Source organism: Myotis daubentonii, chromosome 14 (genome assembly GCF_963259705.1).
Source record: "Myotis daubentonii chromosome 14, mMyoDau2.1, whole genome shotgun sequence".
NCBI lineage: Eukaryota > Metazoa > Chordata > Mammalia > Chiroptera > Vespertilionidae > Myotis > Myotis daubentonii.
This window is the reverse complement of record NC_081853.1, coordinates 56036564-56060428: the sequence shown is the minus strand read 5'-3', so window position 1 is coordinate 56060428 and position 23865 is coordinate 56036564. Positions and strand designations below refer to the sequence as shown.

General features: G+C 58.2%; 1 protein-coding gene across 2 annotated transcripts in view; it reads right to left on the bottom strand.

Annotated features, from left to right (window-relative positions):
* Positions 1–3544: 3544 nt before the first annotated feature.
* CNTN4 (contactin 4) overlaps positions 3545–23865 on the bottom strand; it is a 405422-nt gene continuing 385101 nt past the window's right edge. Inside the window, exons 14-24 of one of the 2 annotated variants that reach the window (XM_059664558.1) lie at positions 18542–18717; positions 17656–17776; positions 14117–14275; positions 12323–12472; positions 10671–10741; positions 9820–10054; positions 9391–9503; positions 8242–8428; positions 7484–7596; positions 5978–6146; positions 3545–5345 (exon numbers count right to left, since the gene is read on the bottom strand). In XM_059664558.1, the coding sequence (XP_059520541.1) occupies positions 5239–5345; positions 5978–6146; positions 7484–7596; positions 8242–8428; positions 9391–9503; positions 9820–10054; positions 10671–10741; positions 12323–12472; positions 14117–14275; positions 17656–17776; positions 18542–18717 (1601 nt within the window). In that variant the 3' untranslated portion in view covers positions 3545–5238. The remainder of the gene's footprint in view (positions 5346–5977; positions 6147–7483; positions 7597–8241; positions 8429–9390; positions 9504–9819; positions 10055–10670; positions 10742–12322; positions 12473–14116; positions 14276–17655; positions 17777–18541; positions 18718–23865) is intronic. The other variant, XM_059664559.1, reaches the window with a different exon arrangement.

The window sequence follows — 23865 nt, the reverse complement described above, 5'->3', positions numbered from 1 at the left end:
TTCACAGCATGAGACTCGTATGTGTCAGGACCATCTGCTGGTGGAATTAATAAACCGTAGGTGCTAATTGGCCAGGAAAGCCAGCTCCCTGCCCGGGAGTGCGAACAGAACCGAGCGCTCCTGACGGCGGGCCGGGCCGTGAGACCTAATTAGATTGGGGCCTGGGCTGCGCCTGGAGCCTTGGTGACAGCGACACAGCGACGGAGCAGCTACTCCTGGTCCCCAACCTGCACACCAAGTTCCCGGCCACAGACTTCCTGAAAACCAGCCTGTTTCTGAGAATGTGCTATTGAACTTAAAGACAGTCTTGCCCACCCCCCCCACCACATCTGCCGTGTTAGGAACAGACACGCGTGTACACGCGGCGCAGAATGAGAAATGTCAACATGAATGACGGCGGGTCATCTGAGCCGGCGAGCTGAACGGAGGTGTCTCCCGTCCCCCCGCAACCCCCTGGCCCCCACGGCCGCTCTGTCTCCCCAGGACCCTGCAGCCACTGACGGAGCTCTTCCCGCCCATTTCCTTCCCGAAGGATCTGTGCCGTCTGCGGTGTCACCCCGTCCACAGCCCTTCACGACCCGTCACCTTCCCAACCAAGTCCCCTGTGACCAGCTGGTCGGGGCCCTGCAGCCCCCCCTCCCCTGGGACAGCTGAGTGGCCTCTCTCCCCGGCCGCCCTCCGCCCTCCGCCCTCCGCCCTCCGCCCTCCGCCCTCCAGCCTCCGCCCGCACGTTCTCCGGGAAAAGCCGTCCAATCTCTCCTCTCGCTGACATTTTATCTACGGACTCGGCCCTTTGCCCCCAGGAGCCTCCCGTCCCTTCGGTTGGCGTCCACCGTCGATTCTGACACTTACCCTGCTGCCCCGCACCCTCCTCTCTCACGGGAACAGGAACATCGGCGTCGTCGAGGACGGAGTCCTGTGGCCCTCGTGGCTTTGACCCCGGGAAGGACCGGCTGAGCTTCTCGGGAAACGCGAGGAGGCGCGCTGCATAAACGGACAGAAGCGCTCCCAGGTCTCTGATCTGCGCTAACGCACAGCGAACAGCGGCGCCCGCCGCAACCGCATGGAAATCACCTGCTGCGCCAGCGCCTGACCTCGCAGGCGGCGTGGCCTGAGCTCGTCACGCGCCGTTTCTGTCCTCGGTGGCTGCACGATCTCTGGGAGGAAGGACAGGGGACACCTGGGGAGAGGTGAGCCGGGGCTGGACGTTCTCCCCCGATGTAAACAACCGACAAAGCCGGGCTGGAGAAGCCGGTCACCTGCCAGAGATCAGCGCCCACGGCAGTTCCCGCGTCTGGGCATCTGGGCTGGGGGAGCCCGAGCTCACCTGGGGGAGCCCGAGCTCACCTGGGGGAGCCCGAGCTCACCTGGGGACGAGACATGTCACCGCGTCGTCTGCTCCCGCCGGAGGAGCCGGGTGTCCGGAGGCTGTGCGGGCTCCGTAAGACGGGACACGCAGAGGATCCCGCCATCTGGCAAAACAGAACTTCCTCGGACACCGTTAATTACACGGGATCTCACACCAAACCAGAGGCTCAGGGGAAGCCGTCGAAAAGGCTAACTAGCCCGCCGGCGTGGCTCAGTGGTTGAGCATTGACCTTTGAACCAGGAAGTCACAGTTTGATTCCGGTCAGGGCATGGGCACGGGTTGCTGGGTCAATCCTGAGTGTGGGGCGTGCAGGAGGCAGCTGATCAATGATTCTCTCTCATCAACGATGCTTCTCTCTCTCCCTCTCTCTTCCTCTCCCTTCCTCTCAGAAATTAATGAAAATATATATTTTAAGAAAAAAGAGAAAAGGCTAATTAAGCAAAGCCCTTTCTCCGGCCCCCTCCACGCCACTGGCCATGATCCCAAGTGATAGGACCCCCACCCCCCGGGCGTGTTAACGGGGCCTCGGGCCTGGGACGTCCCCTCGGACAGCCAGGCCCAGAAAGTGTGCCGCTCAGACCTTCCCAGCATCCCTTCTCCCATCTTCCTGAAGCGTCATCGCAATTTTCCTTGGGCAGATGGCCCTCCCGGTGGGTGCAGGCCTGGCATGACCCAGGGCCTCCAGCCAGGGGACACCAAGTGACTGACCATCTCTCCAAGAAATGCGGGCATCGAGCAGAGTGGCGTCAATATTGGAAAAAGAGCCCGGCCGGCGTGGCTCCGTGGCTGAGCACTGACCCATGAATCAGGAGGTCAGGGCTCGAGTCCCGGTCAGGGCACATGCCCTGGTTGTGGACTCCAGCCCCAGCAAGGGGCGTGCAGGAGGCTGCTGATTGGTGATTCTCTCTCATCATTGATGTCTCTCCCCTTTCCTCTCTGAAATCAATAAAATGTTAAGAAAATAAACTGGAAAAAGAGCTGATTTATCCCCACACAGGACCCCAACGACTTTCCTACGTCCCTGTGGCCTGGCCGTATTCTCACCAGGGTGGCTGCTCAGCACATCCCTGGCTCCTGTGACCTAACCACGTCCTCCTCCATGCTCCCGGCGTCGGCCAGGGCTGCTTCTGTGGCTTGTCACCAGGGAACCCAGCCGGCGGCCGTGTGAGCCGCCAGGCAGACCCGATGGTGCGGGTGCCTCTGAGGCAGCTCCTAGCGCATCTTCAGCCCAGTCAGGCTCCGCGAACCCGGCCCCGACTCGTCAGACCCCGGAGCTGAGAGATGGAAGGGCTTTCAAGGCCCAACGTTAGATGCCGGGCCTTCTAGCGCTTTCCGCCACCTCTTGGGGGGTGCGGTGATGGTCTTCCCGGGGGGATGCACCGAGCTGGGCAACTGAGGCAAAATGCTACTTCAAGAGCCCTTGGATCGATTCATCAAGGATTGTTTATTGCAAGGCACGGTGCTAGGCACGGTGGGGTACATGGAAGAGAGCCAGCGCCCTGCCCCCGAGGAGCTCACAATCTGGGTGGGAGACAAGGGTACAGACAAGGACAGATGGGCGACATACAGGAGGTCAGAGACAACCAGGCACAGTAACAGTTTCCCCAGGCATCCCGGTGCTGGTCCACCCGAGCGGGACCCGCCGTGGCTTGAAGCTCATTCATCTCAAAGGACCGACGCGTGTGGGAGGCTGCACCGCCCGCCCGGGACCCTCGGGACCCGGGGGAGGGGGGCCTGGGGCGCCTGGGGGAGAAGGGGGAGCGGGAAGGTTATTGCAGGATGGGGCAGCTGTGTGACCCAAAGGCACCGAGGTGAGACTGGAGCAAGGGGGGGCCAGGGTCCAAGGTGGATAGGTTAGAAGATTTAAAAGGGCCTTAGATGCTCATATTTCGAGTTTATGCTTTTTAACAAAACGGCAGGTCTCCTGGGATGAGCGATACACAAGGCGTCGCTAATGGAGAGCACGGATTCGAGTTGGACCTTCGGGACGTTTATCTGAGGTTTCGACCCTCTGCACCTGCACATGGGGCGTGGGCTGGTGTCGGGACAGCTCGGGGGCCGCTCGCGGTGGATCCTGCCGGAGACGGCGGAGCCCCTCCGTGACCTCAGTATGGCCGCCAGGGCGAGCTCACAGCTCCCTCCGCAGGCAGGAAGAAGGCTCCGGGAAGACAAGCATCTTTACGAACGACAGAATATTTATTAACAATAGCGTTAGAAAAAGAGTACATTTGCTGCTGGGTCACTGGGAAGTACCATCCACATGGGGGTGGGAACTACCTGGGTGGCTTCTTTTTTTTCATTCATTTTATTATTTTGTTGTTTTTTTTGTGTGTGTGACTATGTGTGTGATTTTAAATTTTGTTTTATTTAGAACAGAGAAGTAACCATATCCAACTAAGGAAGGAACACAGCTTGAAACACTGAACAATATTTTCCTTGTTGCCACCCTAGTTTTTACACAAGTGGAATCCTGATTATGACTATTGGATAAGTAGAGCGAGAAGGTTGAAAAGTCAACGTACGTTCTCCATCAAGCAAAAACGGGCAGATTGCAGGCAAACCTGAGCTCTCTGAGAAAGGAGAGGTGGCAGCCTGCGTACATGTGAAAGTGTGTGTAGGAAAGGTCACTGCCTTTTAGATGCACTGGCCCACCAGATTCAGCTACAAAACCTCCCCCGTTATAACAAATAGGCCTTCCAGCGGAATACGGTTTTGTGGCTATTGCCATTTTCCGACGTGGGATTGTAAGACGTGGAAGGTAAAGCGTAGAGAGCAGCTAGGCTACGGGCTGCACGCCACGAGCTCCTGAGAGCTCCACACCGTCGCCCCCACCACCTTTTACGGCGTCTTGGGAAAGAGCTGCAGCAGCAGCTGTTCGCTGAAAGGGAAGTCTGCCCGATCCAGACATGGCTCTGACTTTAAAGACAGACATATTCTGTATAAGAAATTCCGGAAAGAATGGTGAATCTGTGACCAGAGAGTTACCCTTGTTTAAAAAAATGTACATTCAAACAGATACAGTGACAGATAGTGAACGTATCTCTTAGCCCCTGAAAGACGGGGCTGCTGTGGTAACTTTTGGTCTCAGTTACTACAGGAGGTGCGACTTCAAATGCAACGTCTAAGGTAAGGCTGCTACAGAGACGATGCTGACGAGGTGAGTGGGGAGAGTCTGGGGGTCCATGCTCAGTTCAGGGTGAGTATTGCACGTGGGACCTCTCGGGGAGGGAGTTCAGGTGTTGAAATTGCAGCCGTTCCCGAAACCGTCTCAAGGAAATGCACCCCAGGCAGAAGGACATACTGTACATGTCCCAGGCCCCATCCAGCCTGCTCGCCACGGAGGGGGCCGCTACGGCGCAGCCCGGAGCCACCCACCAGCCTCCGGTGCCGGCCCGCCGTCCTTGTCAAACTACACGTCATTTGCAATAGGTTGACCAAGGTGGGGTTCACACTCTGCCTTTTAAAGGAAACCTTTTCAAACAATAGTTGCACGAGTGTGGCGCCCATCGCATTTTATAGCCGAGGAAAAAAAATTAATATCTACATTTCATGTTAACTTTAAAAAATTCTATAAAACACTAAATATATAATAAAAAATATGCATATAAGGACATATGTAAACTGCTTTGGTAACATCGTATTACAGATGTCTTCAGTGCACTGCGGAGTTTCCGGAGAAACTGCGGACAAAGCGAGACTTGCTTTGCGGAAGTTCTGTGTGGAATGCCATTCCTAAAGAAGCAAAGAACATTTTTCTTTCCAGTAATAAGAAGTACTCGAACAACAAGGTTACTTAGTACTGGGTGTCTTCAGGACAACGCGCTCAAGGTTGCTTAGATCACAGACAGCGAGTCCTGCGGGGGCGGTCGTCATAAGCTGGACCTGGCCGTGAGCGAGAGCATGAGGGTGCTGAGCGCCGACAGCGTGCAGGCGTTGGAGGTGGAGGGCCCCGCGCCCCCGCCCCGGGCGTAGGCATCTGCGGAGAGAGAACGCAGTCACTGAACAGCACCGTCCGGACTGCCACGGGGAGCGAGGCCACGGGGAGCGAGGCCACGTGGCTCCAGACACCGGAGAACTGCTGGTTCTACTGCGAAGGACCCAGCCTGGTGACTTTAACATCAGCTCGGTGACTGTTTTGCATGAAACTGCCTGAGGCCAGCAGACCTCAGTGGTCAGGGCAGGGGAGGGTGTTTTTGCCACATGTCTTCCTTTGGGGCTGACTCCCGCTGAGGCCCCGCCTCCCTGTGCAGGCCTGGGGAGCAGGCAGGCGGGGAGCAGGCAGGCGGGGAGCAGGCAGGCTTTGGGGAGCAGGCAGGTGGGGAGGAGGCAGGTGGGGAGCAGGCAGGTGGGGAGCAGGCAGGCTTTGGAGAGCAGGCAGGTGGGGAGCAGGCAGGTGAGGAGCAGGCAGGCGGGGAGCAGGCAGGCTTTGGGGAGCAGGCAGGTGGGGAGCAGGTAGGTGGGGAGCAGGCAGGTGGGGAGCAGGCAGGCTTTGGGGAGCAGGCAGGTGGGGAGCAGGCAGGCGGGGAGCAGGCAGGCTTTGGGGAGCAGGCAGGTGGGGAGCAGGCAGGCCCAGGGAGCAGGCTGGGGAGCAGGGGAACGTGTGCTCACTTGTCATCTTTGGGATGCGGATTTGCTGGCTGGCGCTGCCGTCCCCGCCGTCGCTGACTGGCCTGATTTCTATGATGTAATCTTCATCCAGAGGCAAGGAGAGCTCCACCGACGTCTGGTTTGTTTCGACGACAGACATGCGGCTCTGTCGGCTCCATCGGTACAAGACCTGCTGACGCAGAAGGACAGGCGTCACCTGCTGCCTCCCAGGGCCCGCCCGGCGACGATGAGCGTCGTTTCCCTGCTGGCACCAGTGACGTGCTGGGACACATCTGGGAGGCGCATGTGCAGACGGGCCCCTCTGCTGCTACCCTGTCCTACCTTGTCCTTGTGGGGAGAGTTTAAAGGAGGCGGGGGGGGGGGCAGGGGGAGGGGGAGTGTGAGGCTCCCGGCGTGCTATGGAGCCTCCCGTCACCTCCGGAAGGCCCCGTGGACACACCTGGAAACGTGATTTCCTCTGAGGATGTCCAGGGCTCGCTCACACCCGGGGACTTCAGCATCAAAACAGACTTGGCTGCTGTGTGACCGTGACCCACTGACTGACCTCTCTGAGCCTCAGTTCCCTCCTCCGTGAAATGGGACAATACTAGCCAGAGGGTTTTCAGCTAGAGCCACTTGCCTCTGGTCACACAGTGTATTTCAGAGTCTTTGGCTGAAAGCACTGAACCCCGACTATTAATGTTGATGTGTGTGCGTAACATACGAACGTAAGTGCACGTGCCTATACAGTCAAGGCCATCTTGGTTTACAGAGTGAGGAAGCGTGTGTGAGAACGCAGGGCGGGGCAAATGTGGGTTTACAGTTGTGAGTACAGGACACGAAACACAGTCTATCTTGTATTATTATTAACGATGGCGATATTTTCTGTACTAACAAGGACAGACTGCACTGCGGGCCTGGCTCACAGGACTGTGTAAGCAGCACCTGGGGAGGCTGGGAGGGAGCAGGTGTGGGGACGTACTCGGCAGAGGTTAAAGTTAAAGCAGGGGCGGGCGGGATGTGATTAGTGCTGTGAGTCCTGGGGAGAAGGGGCACGTCAGCACCTGGACGGGGTCTCTGAAAGGCCAGGCCACCCCCCTTTCCTCCATGGGACCCCTTTATGAGCTACAGAGAAAAGAGGGGTGTCGGGGGACAGTCACTGTCCCTCCGGAAGTGTCTGTAGCTTTGCAACCACCCCTCATGTGTCTGGCTCTCCTTCTTGGCCCCTCCTCCCCTGTGAGTGTGAATCTGAGCCGGTGGCTCATCTGATGAGCCAGCGGCAGGGATGACCGGGGACCTGCGTGGAGGCCTGGGGACCCAGCTCCCCGAGAACCCCGCCCCGCCTGGCGCTGCCTGCTCAGCCCGGTTGCCACAGACTCTTTACCAAACTCAGACCAAACCACAAGGGGCAGAGGTTCCTAGAGTCCGGGAGAGCGTGTCAGGGATGTGGTCAGGGACGTCCCCCCCCCCCCCCCCGCCCCGGCCCCGCTGCCTCATGGGACAAGACCGTCCCCACTCGCCACCCACCTTGTAGCCTCTCACATCCGACTCGTTCTCCAGCGCCTTCACCTGGTCCCAGTTCAGGACGATTTTGGAGTCGGATGAATTCCACACCACGTTCCCGGGGGCTTGGCTGGGCGCTAGGAAGAGAGGAGGGTAGACGCGGTCAGACTGCTCAGCCCCAGTGGCTGCTGAGGGTTCGAGAGCAGAGGCATTTAATGGGCTGCTGCACTAACATGTGTCTTCAAGGTCCCTAAAACCGGACGACACACAGCAACACAAATGCAAAAAGATGCAGTTGGGCCCTGGCCGGCATGGCTCAGTGGCCAGAGCATCAGCCTGGGGACTGCAGGGTCCCGGATTCCCTTCCAGTCAAGAGCACATGCCTGGGTTGCGGGCTTGATCCCCAGTAGGGGGCGTGCAAGAGGCAGCCGATCCATGATTCTCTCTCATCATTGATGTTTCTCTCTCTCTCCCTCTTTGAAATCAATAAAAACTATTTCAAAAATAATAAGGGAGGAGGATAGGAAGGCTATAAAAAATAAAAAGGAAAAAGATTCAGCTGGTCGCCTAACATTTAGAGCTAAACGCAGTGGCCTTCCCAGCGAGTGGAGAAGCACGCATCTCCCACCCTCCGAACGCTGCTCGGTGTCCGAAGGCTCCCCCAATGCTCAGGGAGTCTGAACCCACGCCGTGACACAATGGGCACGCGGACGCTCGCGGGAGGCGGGCGGGGCGTGGGCGTGGGTGCCTTTGAGGAATCCCGAGGGCATTTCTGAGCTCACGGGGCTTCCTGGTGGTCACGTTGACGGTGGCGCTGGAGGGGCCGGTCCCGGCCGTATTGTAAGCCTTGACCGCGAAGTGGTACAGCGCGCTGCCTTGCAGGTTGGTGATTTTCGTGGAGGTCTGATTTCCGAAGGTTCGTATTTTCCTAGCATTTTCCTCCTTGTCATCATGCCTCCAGTATTTAACCTGAGGAAATAAAAAAAGGGGGACCGTGGAAATCACCGATGGGGGATATTTCCGTGGTCCTCTGGTTATATGCAATCAGGTGACAGTTAATTATATTTTATAATTAACTCCTTCATAAGAATATATCTATTTTATCTGCACCCCAGGATATATTTATTGAGTTCGCAGGGGTGGGGAAAGTCCGGCCTGCGGGCCGTATGAGGCCCGTGAAATCATTTGGTCGGGCCCTGCCAAGGCGTTAGCGGTGAGCTAATGAAATGTTTGACCACGCTAAGAGCACGCTAAGTTTGCAGTTGAGAATTCTGTGGGGCCCACGAATGATGTTATAAATGTTCAAATGGCCCTTGGCAGGAAAAAGGTTCCCCATGTCGGAAGAGAGAAGTGGGTGGGGGCGGGGGGAGACGGGGGGGGGGGGGGGAGGGGACATCAGTGTGGGAGAGAAGCATCCTGCACATGCCCCGCCTGGGCTTTGAACCTGCAACCTTTTGGTGTATGGACGACGCTCCAACCAACCGCGCCTCCGGCCAGGGCCCCAGGCACTGTGTTTTGTAACACAGGTTCCCATGACGGAGCGGGTTTTCTCTAAGGACCCAGCGCTCTGTGCCTGGGGACTCCCCGCAGCAGGACGGCCCCTTGGCTCCTAAGCTCGCGGTGAGATGGCGAATTGGAACGACCACGTTGGCCCCTTCTCCCTTTTTCTCTCCCTTTGCCTTGAGCCCCAGTGACCCCAGCTCATCTCTCGGAGCATCGGGTAGATGCCCGGGCCTGCGTGTGCCTGAGACACGCCTCGGAGTGCTCCCGGGAGCCGCGGTCTCACGAGGAGCGTCCCCCCCCCCCCGCCCCCCCATGGATGCTCCGTGAAAAGCCAGGCCCGGGACGAAGGCCTCTGCGTGGGAGTGGGCCTGGGGGCTCGCTGGAGTGGGGGGTCTCTTTCCCAGACCCGAGCCCCCGTCCCTGCTGACCTCGTAGCCTTGTATCCGTCCCCGGTTCCTCTCCTGGGGGGAGGCCCAGACCACCTCAACGTCCGTGGCGGAGAGGCTCCTGGCAGAGATGCTGGCGGGTGGTCGGGTGGGCTCTGCAAGGAGACGGGAAGAGGTGTCGCCCATCAGCTGCATGGGGACCGGCTTCCAGACACGGCGGACGGGGTGCCAGGAAGCCGTGGCTGCAGAGCCCTTAGTGGGCGGGACCCACACCCTCATCCTGGAGCCCAGAGTGACAGAGCGACGGCGAGGAGGGGCGGGAGGGAAGGTGCTGGACAGCCAGCCCATTTTTCACATTACACTTCCCTCAAATCAGGACAGGCCTTCACTGAAGGGCAGTGCCCGAAGGGTTGCGTGTCCCCCATCAGCCCCCCAGCATTGAGACCGGCCGTCCGGGCCGCGCAGCCGTACCTTCCTCTGCCGAGTACACCACTGTGATGGGGCTGAAGGGGCCTTCCCCTTTGTTGTTGTAGACGCCCACCCGGACCTCGAAGGGGGAGTAGGGGCGCACGCTCTCGTTCCTGAACACATATCTGCAGGCGTCGGCCGAGGCCAGCACGGTCAGCATCCAGATGACGGTGCCGTGGGGCCGGAAGGCCACCACGTAGCCGAAGCCCCGGCCGCTCTGCAGCTCCTCCGGCACCGTCTGGGGGGCGGGGGGGGGGGGCGTCAGAAGGAGGCTCCGGCGTCACAGGGATCCCCTCCAGATGCTGAAGTTACCTGCCTGCCGCACCCGCCCAGCCCTCCCGCCTGGGTTCTTGCCGCCGGACTGACTGTGGGCTTCGTCAAGGGTCTGAAACCGAGGCCTGCGGTCAGTCCGCCTGAGGAATTCCTGAGGACGGAGCAGGGTCAAAGCGCTCGACAAAAATCTGCTGCGCAGCCCGGAGCGTGGCTCAGGGGTTGAGCATCGACCCATGAACCAGGTCACGATTCGATTCCCGGTCAGGGCACAGGCCAGGGTTGTGGGCTCCGTCCCCAGCGTGGGGCGTGCAGGAGGCAGCCGATCAGTGATTCTCTCTCATCATGGATGTTTCTGTCGCTCTCTCCCAAATCAAGAAAAAAAATATGTATTTTTAAAAAATGTAACGCAACAGCTGATGGGCAAGCGCCTTGTCCCGCCGGCCGGGAGCTACGAGAGGGAGGTTTGCACACAGTGGGCTTTGGCCATTGAACAGCGGAGGCGCCTTCCAGTGAGGCGTCCGCAGAGGAGACAATAACCGGCCAGGCCACCCACCGCGTGCCCCTCCGTGCGGGGCACTCACCTCCCAGGTGATCACGAGCTCCGACTTGCTGCCTCCACCGCCGCTGACGTTGGCCGGGGTGACTTCGGGGACTGTGCAGGGGACAAGGCACAGGTCACGTCAGGGGGCAAAGGGCAAATCCCGGCCAACAAGCACTCGGGGCCCTGCCTGTCTCCTGAGGTCAGAGGCCCTGTGCCCAGGGGCCCAAGCATCACCCCGAGGAAGCGAGACGCACAAGGAAGCTGCTGCCTGTCCCCTGCTTCCCATCAGGTGCAGGCGTGTGTGACACGGCTCCCCCGCCGGCCCCTCCCCGAGCCCGGGGCTCAGGGGGATGGGGAAGGACTGAGGGCTGGTTCAAGGCGCGGGAGGCGTTTATTAACCTTGGGGAGGCACACATGGTGCGGGGTGGGGGGGGATGGAGGGTGCATCCGGGGGTCTGCAGAGGGCTGCTGGGGCAGGCCGGGCGGGCGGGCTCTCGAGGAGGCTGGGGTGGAGGGAAGTGTGGGCAGAGGCGCCCCGGCGCCCGTGCTTCACCTCTTTGAGCCCCGTTTTCTCTGTGAAAGAGGGGGATGATGCGAGCCTCCTCGGGGTGGGGGGAGGCTGGCTGCAGTCACACCGAGGGGAGGCACGGATTGGCTGTTGTCCTCAGACAAACGAGAGATGCGGACAGGGTGTGGGGGTGTCTGGCTGGGGTGTAGCTGGCGACTGGGACTTGTTTATAGCCGAAGACACCCATCGAATGGACTTTGTCCAAGTGTGGGGTCCGAGTTCCCCTTTGTTTGTCCCTGCGAGCCCTTCCACAAACCGGGGCGGGGGGGCTCATCTCAGCGGGGACCCCCACAGACCAGGCCCTGTGTGTGAGGGAAGTTAAGGTACAAGTGACCCAGACGAGTACACATCCCTCCCTCCCTGTGGTCACGGAAGCTGCAGACATGAGGTGTGTGTGTGGGGGGGGGGGCGGGGGGGCAGGCGAAACTGCTGACTGGGCCCTGGGTGCTCCGGCCCCAGCTCCTGGGGCGGCTTAAGCCCTAAGGAAATGGGACTGGGCTTCTGTGAACAACTCCCTCTTTGCCACTGGTTATGTCTGAGTTGATTCATTTGCAGCGTGGGATGTGCCTTAAAAAGACAGCTCCTGGCCCGGCCGGCGTGGCTCAGTGGTCGAACATGGGCCTATGAACCAGGAGGTGAGGGTTCAGTTCCTGGTCAGGGCACATGCCCGGGTTGTGGGTTCAGTCCCCAGTGTGGGGTGTGCAGCAGGCAGCCGATCAGTGATTCTCTCTCATCGTTGATGTCTCTCTCTCCTGTCTCCCTCTTTCTCTCTCCTCCCCTTCCTCTCTGAAGTCAATAAAAATATATTAAGAAAAAGAAGACAGTACCTGGCAGGGGGTGTTGGTGATAGAGGGGCTGATGAGGAAGAGCTGGCGTCAGGGGCTCAGCACAGCGTCCCGCATGGGGACCGGGTGAGGGGACTGAGCTCCTGGTGGAAGCCCGCTGACCATCCTGACCGTGGGGGAGGGGGAGGGGACTGAGCTCCTGGTGGAAGCCCGCTGTGGGCAGCTGGGCGGCAGGGCTGCTGGCTGAGGTCTGACCGTGGGGGAGGGTGCACTCAGAGGGTGCGAGGGCTGGTGCAGGGAGGCCGAGCCCCGAGGGGCCACCATGTCGGGGCTACTCACGGGCCTCCTCCGTCCTCCGCTTCTCCGAGGGCGGGCTGGGCTCCCCGATCCCGATCGCATTGGCTGCCACCGTGCGGAACTCGTACTCCACCCACGGGTTCAGACCCACCACGGTCGCCGTGAACGTCCTCCCGTCGATGACGTCGGGGACTGAAAGACAGCAGGGGCACCCATGCTGGGCAGGTGGCACTCCCCTTCCTCCCTGCCGAACGGTGCTCAGGCTGTGGGGGTCTGAGGGCGCTGTGGGGGGTCTGAGGGAGCTGTGGGGGTCTGAGGGTGCTGTGGGGGTCTGAGGGCGCTGTGGGGGGTCTGAGGGCGCTGTGGGGGTCTGAGGGCGCTGTGGGGGTCTGAGGGCGCTGTGGGGGTCTGAGGGCGCTGTGGGGGTCTGAGGGCGCTGTGGGGGGTCTGAGGGAGCTGTGGGGGTCTGAGGGCGCTGTGGGGGGTCTGAGGGAGCTGTGGGGGTCTGAGGGCGCTGTGGGGGTCTGAGGGAGCTGTGGGGGGTCTGAGGGCGCTGTGGGGGTCTGAGGGTGCTGTGGGGGTCTGAGGTCTTGGTTTCCTCACCATAAAATAAGGCTAATACAGTGGGGCCTTGACTTACGAGTGTCCCGACTAACAAGTTTTTTGAGATACCCGCTGTCTCTGGGGGGATTTTTTGCTTTGAGTTGATAGAGTAGCTCCTTAACGAGCTTGGTCTTGGAACGAATTAAACTCATAAGTCAAGGCCCCACCGTAACAGGATCTATCCCAGATATTGAGAAAACCCATGAGGAACAACTAGCAGAGCATGTGGCGTGTAGTAAATGCTCAACAAATCCTTGTTGTGTTGCATAAACATCCTCAGCACCCCACCCCCCTCCCGCCTCCTCTCTTCATCATATCTGTGCAGCACTTCCTATTGGTAACCAAGTTTCACAACCATCTCTTTTGCCTCGTAAACAGCTCCTGCCACACCCACTGAGCAGAGAGGACAGGCGTGCCGAGGGCTGCTGGCCAGCAGCCAGGGCCAGAATTCCGCGCCTCACGCCAGCCAGCTCCCATCTCCCTTCCCGAACCGCCTGGGGCTGGGGACAGTGATGCGCTGCACACAGACACCCTTAGCAGCTGGATCAGTGAAGTGGAGAGACGAGGTGGGAAGCACGCTGATTCCTTGGAACTGCAGGACCCTGGGCGCACGGCTCCACATTCCTCCTTCCAACACCCAGGCCTCGCAGCCAGCCCTCGGGCGAGGGGGCGGGTGTTGCTGGCCGTAACTGCTGGTCTGTCCATCCCCCCAATGAAACCGAAATGAAACAACAACACAGGCCAATTTGGAGGTTCCGACAGGTCAGCGATGGCATGGCCAGCTCAGGCGTTTTTAATGGAACCACACCGCCGGGTCCCCAGTTTGATTCCGGATCAAGGGTCAAGGGCACGTACCTGGGATGCAGGTTCCATCCCGATCCTGGTCAGGGCTCATGTGAGAGGCAACCAATTGATGTGTCTCTCTCACATCAATGTTTCTCTCTCTCTCTCTCTCTCTCTCTCTCTCTCTCTCTCTCTGTCTTTCCCTCCCTCCCTTCCACTCTCTCTAAAAAGCAATGAAAAAATATCCTCGGGTGAGGATTCAAAAAGAAGAAAGAAACAATATTAAGTAAATGATCGCACAGTTGGCTGACACCTAGGAAACATGGCCACAGTGTGCCATCGCGGCTGTGCCATCAGCGGCTGCGCCATCACGGCTGTGTCTGCACGCCCTTGGCCTCTGCCGCCGCCGTGCTTTGCCGGTGGGACCCCAGCCCCGGCGCCCGGCGGTACCTGTGCTGACGGCCTGCCAGCCCACGGAGAACGGCGTCCGGGCTTGAACGACGTACAGGGTGATGGGGCTGTGGTTGTCGGGCCCGGGGCTCCAGGACAGCTGGGCGGTGGTGTCTGTGATCTCGTCGATGGTCACGGCCTCGGGGGGCCCTGGGGGACCTGCCGGAGAGGGAGTCCCTCAGAGGTGCCCAGCGTGTCCACCCGTCCGAGAAAGGGATCGCGTGACGGAGCAGGGCCCGGCTCCTCCACCGTTTATCCACCCGCCACGGCCACCCACGCCAGTTCCTCACTGAGCGCCCACCATGCCCCGTTCTTCGGGGCCGAAACTAGAGATGAAGGAGACATGGCTGCTCCTTCCAGGGCTCACAGTACAACAGGGAAAACTCATGGGGTCGCAGCGTTGCCTGTCCCCGCCCACCTGCCCCTACAGCAAGAGCAAACACACGCCTGTGTGCGCGGGCGCCGCTGGAAGGCCCCAGAGGTCGTCTCAGGCTGCGCTTGGCCAGGGCACTGTCAGCTGGGGCTGCAGTCCGTGGCCGGCACTCCCTGGTTGGTGGTGAAGCCTGGGGCCCTGTCCCTGCCCTGCTCCTGTAGCCTGGGGTCCTGTCCCTGCAGTCTGGGGTCCTGTCCCTGCCCTGTCCCTGCAGCCTGGGGTCCTGTCCATGCCCTGTCCCTGCAGCCTGGAGCCCTGTCCCTGCAGCCTGGGGCCCTGTCCCTGCCCTGTCCCTGCAGCCTGGGGCCCTGTCCCTGCAGCCTGGGGCCCTGTCCCTGCCCTGTCCCTGCCCTGTCCTTGCAGCCTGGGGTCCTGTCCCTGCCCTATCCCCGCAGCCTCGGGCCCTGTCCTTGCAGCCTCGGGTCTTGCCTGTGCAGGGTACTCCCTACCCTCCTCCCTGACGGACACTGTGTCTGCCCGTGTGCAAATCCTGGACATGGGAGACCAGCCCTCACTGGCACTTCCATGCATTTCTCAGAAGGCACAATCGACCACTTCGAGAGAGAAGGTGGCGTAAGAAGGTGACTGGGAGGGACATGTAATGATGACAGTTGTGCCTATCACAGGGCATAGGATGCGATGCCCCCATGTCTCTTTCCTCCTCCCCAGTCACTGACCACCGGCCGGGAGACTAGATTTTCCTCCTCCCCCTCCGCGGAAGGGAGGGACTGGGAACCTGGGCGCTGGGGTGACTGATGTTCCACGGGGACATTTCAGCCTGTCTGTCAAATGCCGCCTCCACAGAACTGGGGCCACCGTCGTCCCTGGGACCTTATTAACCAGATAAAGTCCAGATGACGATAGGATCTTTTCCTCACCAGCCTTCGCATCCCGGCTTTCCCATCCCACCCCCCCTCAGTGAGGCTCCTTCGATGCCTTTACAATCAGAGCCCCAGAGGCAGACAAGTGTCCCCCAAACCCCTCCGTGCACAGAACCGACAGGAGGGACCTGAGCCCGCAGCTGGCGGCTGAGAAGGAAGCGCAGGGTGGGGAGACCTTGGCCGCTGGAGATAAGCCGGGACCTTCAGGGCTCTTTGAGTCCCAGCACCCCCCACCCGCCCGCCCCCTCCATGTAGCTACGGCCTTACGTAATGTTGACCAGCTTTGTTGTGGGGAAGTGGGGTCCCTCTTTCAAAACCACTCAATGAGCAAATGCCTGTCCTCTGCACAGAATGTTCCCGTGGTCAGGGCTCGTGACATTTTGCCGCAGGCTCCGCGGAGGGGCCGTTGCGTGATGCCCGCGTCCCTGGTCCCTCCCCGGAAGGGCGCCCTTTCCCGCCGCCATCAGTGGCGAGAGAGTAAATCAGGTGATCATAGGGGACCTAGGACCGTGGCCGGCAAACTGCGGCTCGCGAGCCACATGCGGCTTTTTGGCCCCTTGAGTGTGGCTCTTCCACCACAACATACCACGTGCGGGCGCACGTACAGTGCGACTGAGACTTCGTGGCCCGTGCGCAGAAGTCGGTTTTCGGCCCGGGCGAGTCTATTTTGAAGAAGTGCTGTTGATATCTGGCTCTGTTGACTAATGAGTTTGCCGACCACTGACCTAGGATGTCCGAGCCAGACTCACAGCTGGATGGGGTCACATTGGGAACCCCCCGCAGGGCAGGGACGCCCTCGCCCGCCCCGGGGACTCGCAGAAGGCACTGCCCAGTGGAGAAGATGGAGCGAGGGGCTGTGGCTTAAAGGGGGCGCTGATCGGGTGGCCCCGTGAGCTGATTAGACTAGATTTTCTTTTAGGCTGTGTTGGCAAATTTCTCCTGGCACTTAATGTTATTTTCTGTGAAATGAAGTATACAATATCATTTAGGAACTTCAAGTCTCACTGATTTAAATTTTTATTAGTGTAATTTATTGGCGTTTAAACTGCTGATCTGAACATTATCCTAATTAAATAGAGGATAAATTTTCAGCAACTGAATTCTTCGGTCCCCAAGGGGAGAGCAGACCAGCCTGGGTGATTTTAAAGTGGAAATAAACATGTTTCTGTAAGTTCTGCTGTGGGTGGCTCCGCCCCGGTCAAAAGTGTTTTCCCTCTCGCCCCTCATCTGTGCCATTACTGAGAGGGTTTTAAAGGCCATTTAAAGGGGAACCAAACAGATAGTTAACTTCTCTTGACAGTTCAAGCTGGCAACTCCCTCACACCCCCCTGACGTGCTGCCTGGAGAGAGAGGAGCTTTCTGTGGCTCCAGTAACCCGGCGCTGTGTGCGGAGGCTCACCCGCGGGCACACCCCACAGCCCCCGATCTCATGTTCATGCAGCCACAGGGCTGCTGGCCCAAGAAGCCTCCCCCGAGCCCCCCATGTGGGGTCCAGGTCGAGGAGACGCTGGCGAGACATTGGTTTGATGTTCTGAACGGCTCCCCTTTCTGTGGGTGAGAAAACCAGCGGGCAAGCTGGTGCGCACACCAGTTCATAAAGAGTCTACATTTAATTTAAACGTATTTCTTACAAGTCCATGCACTGGCTCCCGTACAGAATGGTTTGTGGGGCTTGGCATTGAGCCCATCGGAGTGGCTCAGCCGGGGGCTCACGCCCAGTAGGCTGTGGCCAGGCCGCGAAATGCCCACCAATGTCAGCCCGCACATGAACTCCCAGCTAAATGACGTCCCAGGTGCCAGCGGGTGTGCACGGGACACACTGTGTGCTTCAGAGGAGGAGGAGGAACCCGGGGGAGCTGGGGATGAGGTCACGTCAGCCACGCTTCCAGCCCCGGCCTCAAACACTCACTGGCGTCAGCGCCCATGAAACCTGAAACAGCACAGCTCCAGCCCTCCTCAAGCCACCAGCTTTCCTTCCTCTGGCACCCTAGGTCCCCTCCGCCGGCGGCCAGGCCCAGGAGAGATCTTTGATACGAAGCAGACTCTCCCGACCCTCTCCTGTGGGAAACGGCTGAGCAGGATCTATGGAGACTGTTCGCCCCTAGTCACAGTGTTTCGCTTCTGACTTTCATTCTCAACCGCAGGAGGTTTTAGAAGTCTGTGCAGGAGAAGATGCCACGGAACTATTTTAAGGCCGAAAGCCAGCCCCCCTCCCCCCGCGATACCTCTGACGATGAGGTCGGCGGCCGCGGACAGCTGGTCCACACTGGTCTGGACCGTGCAGACGTATTTCCCAGCATGCTTCAGCTGGATGTTCCGGATCATCAAATCCCCAGCTGAATCCTGCTGATAAAGGAGTGGCCACAATTAGTTCTTAATGAGTTCTAAATGTCGTTATCACATGAAGGACGCTGCGGCTAATGGTTTATTTTACCCTGGCTGACGGGAACATGAGTGATGCGGGCCGCAGCCGATTACTATTAAAAACAGGGAGGCGGCCCCGGCAATAAGGACCCCAGCTTGTGCGGAACACGCCTGGGACCAGGCTGCAGGGGTCTGGCTTCCCTGGGACTCATGTGCCACCGGGGTTCGAAGCACGTGACTCACAGAAAGTGGGAAGCAGAATACCCCGGCCCATCAACTCCGGCTGGGGAACGGCTCATTGGGAGTGACAATATGCCGCAGATTTGGGGGATCTGTAGTTAATCTCTGCGATATCGATCATGATGGCTTTGAAGGTAATTAAAAGTATACAATTTGGTACTTGATTTTCGTTTTAAAAAGTGCACGGAAGAGCCCAGCTGGCGTGGCTGAGTGGTTGAGCCTCGACCTATGAACCGGGAGATTAGGGTTTGATACCCGGTCAGTACACAGGCCTGGGTTGCAGGCTCGATCCCCAGTGTGGGGCCTGCAGGAGGCGGCCGATCCATGATTCTCTCTCATCATTGATGTTTCTGTCTCTCTCTCTCTCTCTCCCTTCTTTTCTGAAATCAATAAGAGCATATTAAGGAAAAAAAAAAAGACTAACTTTGCGTTTCTTTTCCAGGGAACCGAGCTGCCTGAGTCAGCGCCACGCGGGCGGGTCCTGCGGACACTGTGGGTCACACTTACCCCGCCGACCCTCTCGAAGTGGTCCCCGTCTCTGTCGAAGTCTATCCGGTGTCCGTTGAACGACCAGGTGAACACAATGTCCAGCGAGTGGTCCTGTCTCACCTGGCAGGTGAGGACGATGCTCTCCCCGACGGTGACGTCCATGCTGGCGGGGGGCACCGTCACCCTCGTGGGGTCTGCAGAGTGAAGGCAAGAGAGAGGGCACAGGCTGGGGGCTCGTGCAGGAAACACGCAGGTTCCAGAGCCGCACTTTATTTTTTCTCACGCTGCGACCCCAAACCTCAGATTCGGGCCAGCTGGTCATTTTTAAAAAATATAATTTTATTAACTTCAAGGAGGAAGGGAGAGGGGGAGAGAGAAACATCAATGATGAGAGAGAATCATGATCAGCTGCCTTCTGCAGGCCCCACACTGGGGATCAAGCCGGCAACCCAAGCATGTGCCCTGACCAGGAATCAAACCGTGACCCCTTGGTTTATAGGTCGATGCTCAACCACTGAGCCATGCCAGCCGGGCTCATTTTTAATATGAAAAGGTGAAAATACGTGTTATGGGACGAGCCTTCCCTGAACCACAGAAGCCAGAGGGGAGCAGGAGGGGATGTTCCCAGGACCAGGGGGAGGCCCTGCTCTGAAACTGCCTCTTTGAAAGGTGTCCTGTGCCCCCCGCCCCCCCTCTCCCCGCTCTCAGCAGAAAGCAACGTTTCTCCCGCTGAGTGCACACAGGAAGCACGTTCTTAATGAGAAGTTTCTGGGGGTGATACATGGTTAGCATGGGAGATTTAAACAGGAAAGGTAAAAGAAGTGACCACCCCTCCCCCCAAAACAAACAAACAAAAACAAAATCCTATCCACTCCCTTACTATCTGGCTCAAACCTCTATTTTCATTTTGGTATTAATTTCCCTGTCTGTCTGGTTCTGAGTTCCTCACTAATTTTGTTTTGCACAGTCCTGTGCTACACACATACACTCTCCCCGAAACTCCTCTGCTTAATCTAGTAGTAGGTATGTTTCTTTCTTTGTCTACATTGTTTATAATCTGCTTAATGTGCTATTAGGTTTATGAAGAGGTTCCAAACCTCATTTTGAAACTAGTAGGCGTTTTAGAAAATGTTATTATAGGTATAAAATTATTAATAATGCTGTAATGAATATCACTGACAAAGTGATATATGTGTATTACTTCTTTTTAAAAAATATGTTTTCTTTGATTTCAGAGGAAGGGAGAGGGAGAGATAGGAACATCGGTGATGAGAGAGAATCATGGACCAGCTGCCTCCTGCACGCCCCCAACTGGGGATCGAGCTGCAACCCGGGCATGTGCCCTGACAGGGAGTAGAACCGTGACCTCCTGGTTCATAGGCTGATGCTCAATCACGGAGCCACGCCGCTGGCCTGGATATTTCTTATTTTTAGTGAAGAAAGGAGTGGAGAGCAAATCACCTTAGAATGATTCTAAGCAGAAGTCTAGGAATCACTCACTTTTGACACCACATGTCCTGGATCATTTTTGAATTTAAAATTGTCCTCACCTATCCATGAACAATTCCTGGCTACAGTCATATGCATCTATGGTTTCCCTGTGGCAGCGTGTTGCCTAATTCCACTTGACCGAGCTGAACACCGATTCTGCAGTGCGGATTTTCATTCACCGGTGGGTGTACCCACCGAGCGTGCACTGTGCGTCACGGCCCCGACACTATTACGTGCCTTACAAGGATTGTTTCACGTATTCTTAACCAGCAGGCACTGTCGTCGTCCCCACTTCACAGATGAGGACACGTGTCTCAGGGGGGTCAAGGCGCCCGGCCTTGGAGTCACCGGGCAAAAGGATCCCAAAGGAATCCCGCCCGTGTCTGTGAAGTGAAATCCCACCGTGGACGGTGCATAGGGAAGGCACCGGAGGGCCTTGCTGGCGAAGGGAGTACACCTGGTGGGCAGCCGGCTGTGTCTACGGATACAGAGTAAGGGACGCTTTCCCTAAAATACACAAGCAATGGCCTGCGCCCCTCGAGGGAAGGACGGGGTGCCTCCATGGCCACGGCCACATGCAGGCGACAGCCCAGGGCCGGCCTGCAGTTGCCGCCCGGGAAGGACCGAGTCTGGCCAGCAGGTGGCGCCGCCATCAAAGCTGAAGGAGCAGCTTCTCTCCTTTCTGCTCCTGCTCCCACCGACCGCTGTCTACTGGTTTTCAGGTTCCTCAGCTGGAGGAGCCTGCATCTCGGGAAACGGGCAGTAATGCTCAGACTCTTCTTAAAAAATTCGTTTTTATTGATTTCAGAGAGAGATGGAGGGAGCGAGACAGAAACATCAATGATAAGAGAGAACCATGGATCGGCTGGCTACCTCCTGCAAGCCTGTACAGGGCCTGTGCCCTGACCGGAAATGGAACCGTGACCTCCTGGTTCATGGGTTGACGCCCAACCATTGAGCCACACATTCTAAAGCTGTATTTCTTCGTTTGCTTATGGATTTGAACAGCACATGAAGCTTAAGCAGAGGGTCTTCCTACCTGGTGGACCTTACCTGCCACCCTGCCCCTACCTGATGCATAAAGGATGTATAAAGCTTTTTGCAGAACAAAAGCCAGCAACCCCACCCCCTTCCCTCCGGCAGCGTGGGCCGCTCCTAACTCGCGGGTTTGGGGGTGGCCAGTAACTCCAAGTGCGCTTTTCTCTCGAAACCCTTCAGGATGGACACGAAGAACAGCCCTGGGCCCTGCCAGCCGCCCCGTGGGTGGGCGTGGCGGGTGAGGCGTGAGCTGGGCGCTGGGAGAGGTTGTTTCTGTGGTATCGCTCGGCCCAGAGCCTGAGCTGCGTACAGTCAATGCGATTCCAAGGAAGGAAGCTGAAACGGGGAGAGTTCTCCATGCGGTCTTGTGCCTGTTCTTCGCTCTGAGGAGGAGAGTGAAATGGGTAGGCAGCACCCCGTTGCCGGGAAGAACTGTTGGGGCGGCATGCGGGCCCCACAGCCTCCGTGCCCACCCCAGCCATAGGCGCCTGCTCCTGCATTGGGAGTTGCTGATCCAGAGAGAAAGGGAGCTCAGGGGAGGGTCAGGGAAGCAGGAAGAAGCTTAAATTAGTTTATGTGCAGAGAGGTGTTGACGACTTTTCCTGCCTTTGAAGTTGGGCCCAGGGGACAGGAATCTGAAGTCACACCAAGTTGTCTGAAGCCTCATCTACTCTGTGCAGAGGCGGATGAGGGACAGTGGGAACGGGAGCAGAGGAAAGAGGGAAATGCAGAGAAACAGCAAGAAAGACTCGGCAGGGGGCAGAGCGTCCGCTCCTCAGACTGGAGGCCAGGAGCCAGCCAGGCAGGCAGCCGGGGAAGTGGGGAGGGAGCAGCCAGCCTGTGGAGCACACCTCCTTCCTGGCTTTCAGGGATTAAGACCCAGAGCCGCGGGCAGCTGCGCCTGTGCACTCGGTCACCGGGAAGCCGCAGGGGGCTCCGTCCACCGATGGGGGCCGGGGTCGGAGCCTGGTCTGTTCCGAGTCCCAGGGTTGCTCCTCCATGATCGGCCTCTGCAGGTGCCGGTCTCCCGCGGCGACGGTGGGAAGCACCGGGTCTCGCTCAGCCTGGGGATCGGCCGCCTTAGGGGGGCATTGCTGGGGCAGAGAGAGAAGTCGCTTCCTGCTCTGGTTGGTTAACTGGAAACAAAAATCAACTACTTCCTCATTCCAGAAGCACGTTCCTTACTTGAATTAAAACAGACGCCTAGTGTGTGTGTGTGTGTGTCTGTGTGTGTGTGTGTTTGTGTCTGAGTGTGTGTGTGTGTGTGTGTGTGTGTCTGTGCATGTTTGTGTGCCTGTGTGTGTGAGCATGGTTTCCTGAGTGTGTATCCAGATGTCTGTCGCTTGGTACATCTTTTTGTTGTTGTTAATCCTCACCCAAGGATATTTTTCCATTGATTTTTAAAGAGAGAGGAAGGGAGGGTGAGAGAGACAAAGAAACATCGATGTGAGAGAGACCCATCAACGGGTTGCCTCCCGCAGGGGCCCTGATGAGCCTGCGAATCTGGTGTCTTAAAACCGCCTGGTTCCAGGCTTGACCACGTGGCCCCATCAGGCACAGAGCCACCGAGACGTGGTGGGGCCCCTCTGAGCTGCCGGCCCTCCTGTAATTGGGAAGGGATGGTGTTTGGCAGGCCAGGACGGCTATGCAGGTCAGACTGAGTTCATGGAATTTAATGTCTTCATCAGCCGTAAGGCGCTACCCCGGCATGAGACAGGGCTCCTGCTGCTACTCCGGATGCGGGATCTGCTGGGGAAAACCCAGGAGGAGGGGCTCCTACGTGGCTCAGGAGGGGGGCCGTTGGGACCGGAAGAGCTGGTGGTCTTGAGTGAGGCTCCCAGGATGGCTGCTGGCTGCTCAGTGAGAGTCTGCGACCAAGTCATTCCCGCTCCCAGCACGGACACCGGCGCACGGGGGCTCCTGTTCGACTGCCCAGCGCTTCGGGCCAGCGGCTCAGTCCCCAGACACGTCAGCACCAGCAGCGGCCTGGCTCCACGCGTCGGAGGACTGTGTGTGCTCAACCCAGAGGAAAGGGTGCCGTGGAAACGACCAGAAGGAGGATGAACCGCGGAACGGATGAGAAAAGTGGCAAGTTCTAGAAGAATCAGAGAACCGGTTAGAAAAGGAGAACGGAGAAGGCGCAGCACCTGTAGGGCTGGGCAAGGAGGAGAGAACTCGCCTGCCTCCCGGTGACGAAGATGCCCACGCCGCCGGGGCTGGAGGAGGTGACGTCCGCTCGGATGCTCAGAGATCTGTCCCCAGAAGACAGTGTGGGCGATGTCACGGCTCACGGGTTTAGCTTTATGACCATGGCCACGCGTAAGGCTGCAGGGTCTTTATTCAGGTGGCCAACTGCTGTGTTTATGAAACATACCCTCCCCCTTTTTTAAACATAGTTTATTGATTTCAAAGAAGGAAGAGGGAAAGAGAGACAGAAACATCAACGATGAGAGAGAATCATGGATCAGCTGCCTCTTGCACACCTCACACTGGGGATCGAGCCCGCAACCCGGGCATGAGCCCTGTCTGGGAATCGAACCGTGACCTCCTGGTTCATAGGTCAATGCTCAGCCACTGAGCAACGCCGGCTGGGCAGCCCCTTTTGTGTGGTGACCACCTGGTAGGTCATTTACATGACGTGGGCAAAGAGAAGAGATTAAGGCGATTTTCTGTAGATGCCTCGTTCCTGTGGACTGGGATGCTCTCTCCAGTTTCACAGTGAAGCGACGGGGACACCCTGAGGCCTCTCACCATCATCGAGCACTGGCACTGTCGCCGCTGCCAGAGGTCGCCTGTATTCTGTGTCACCAGGT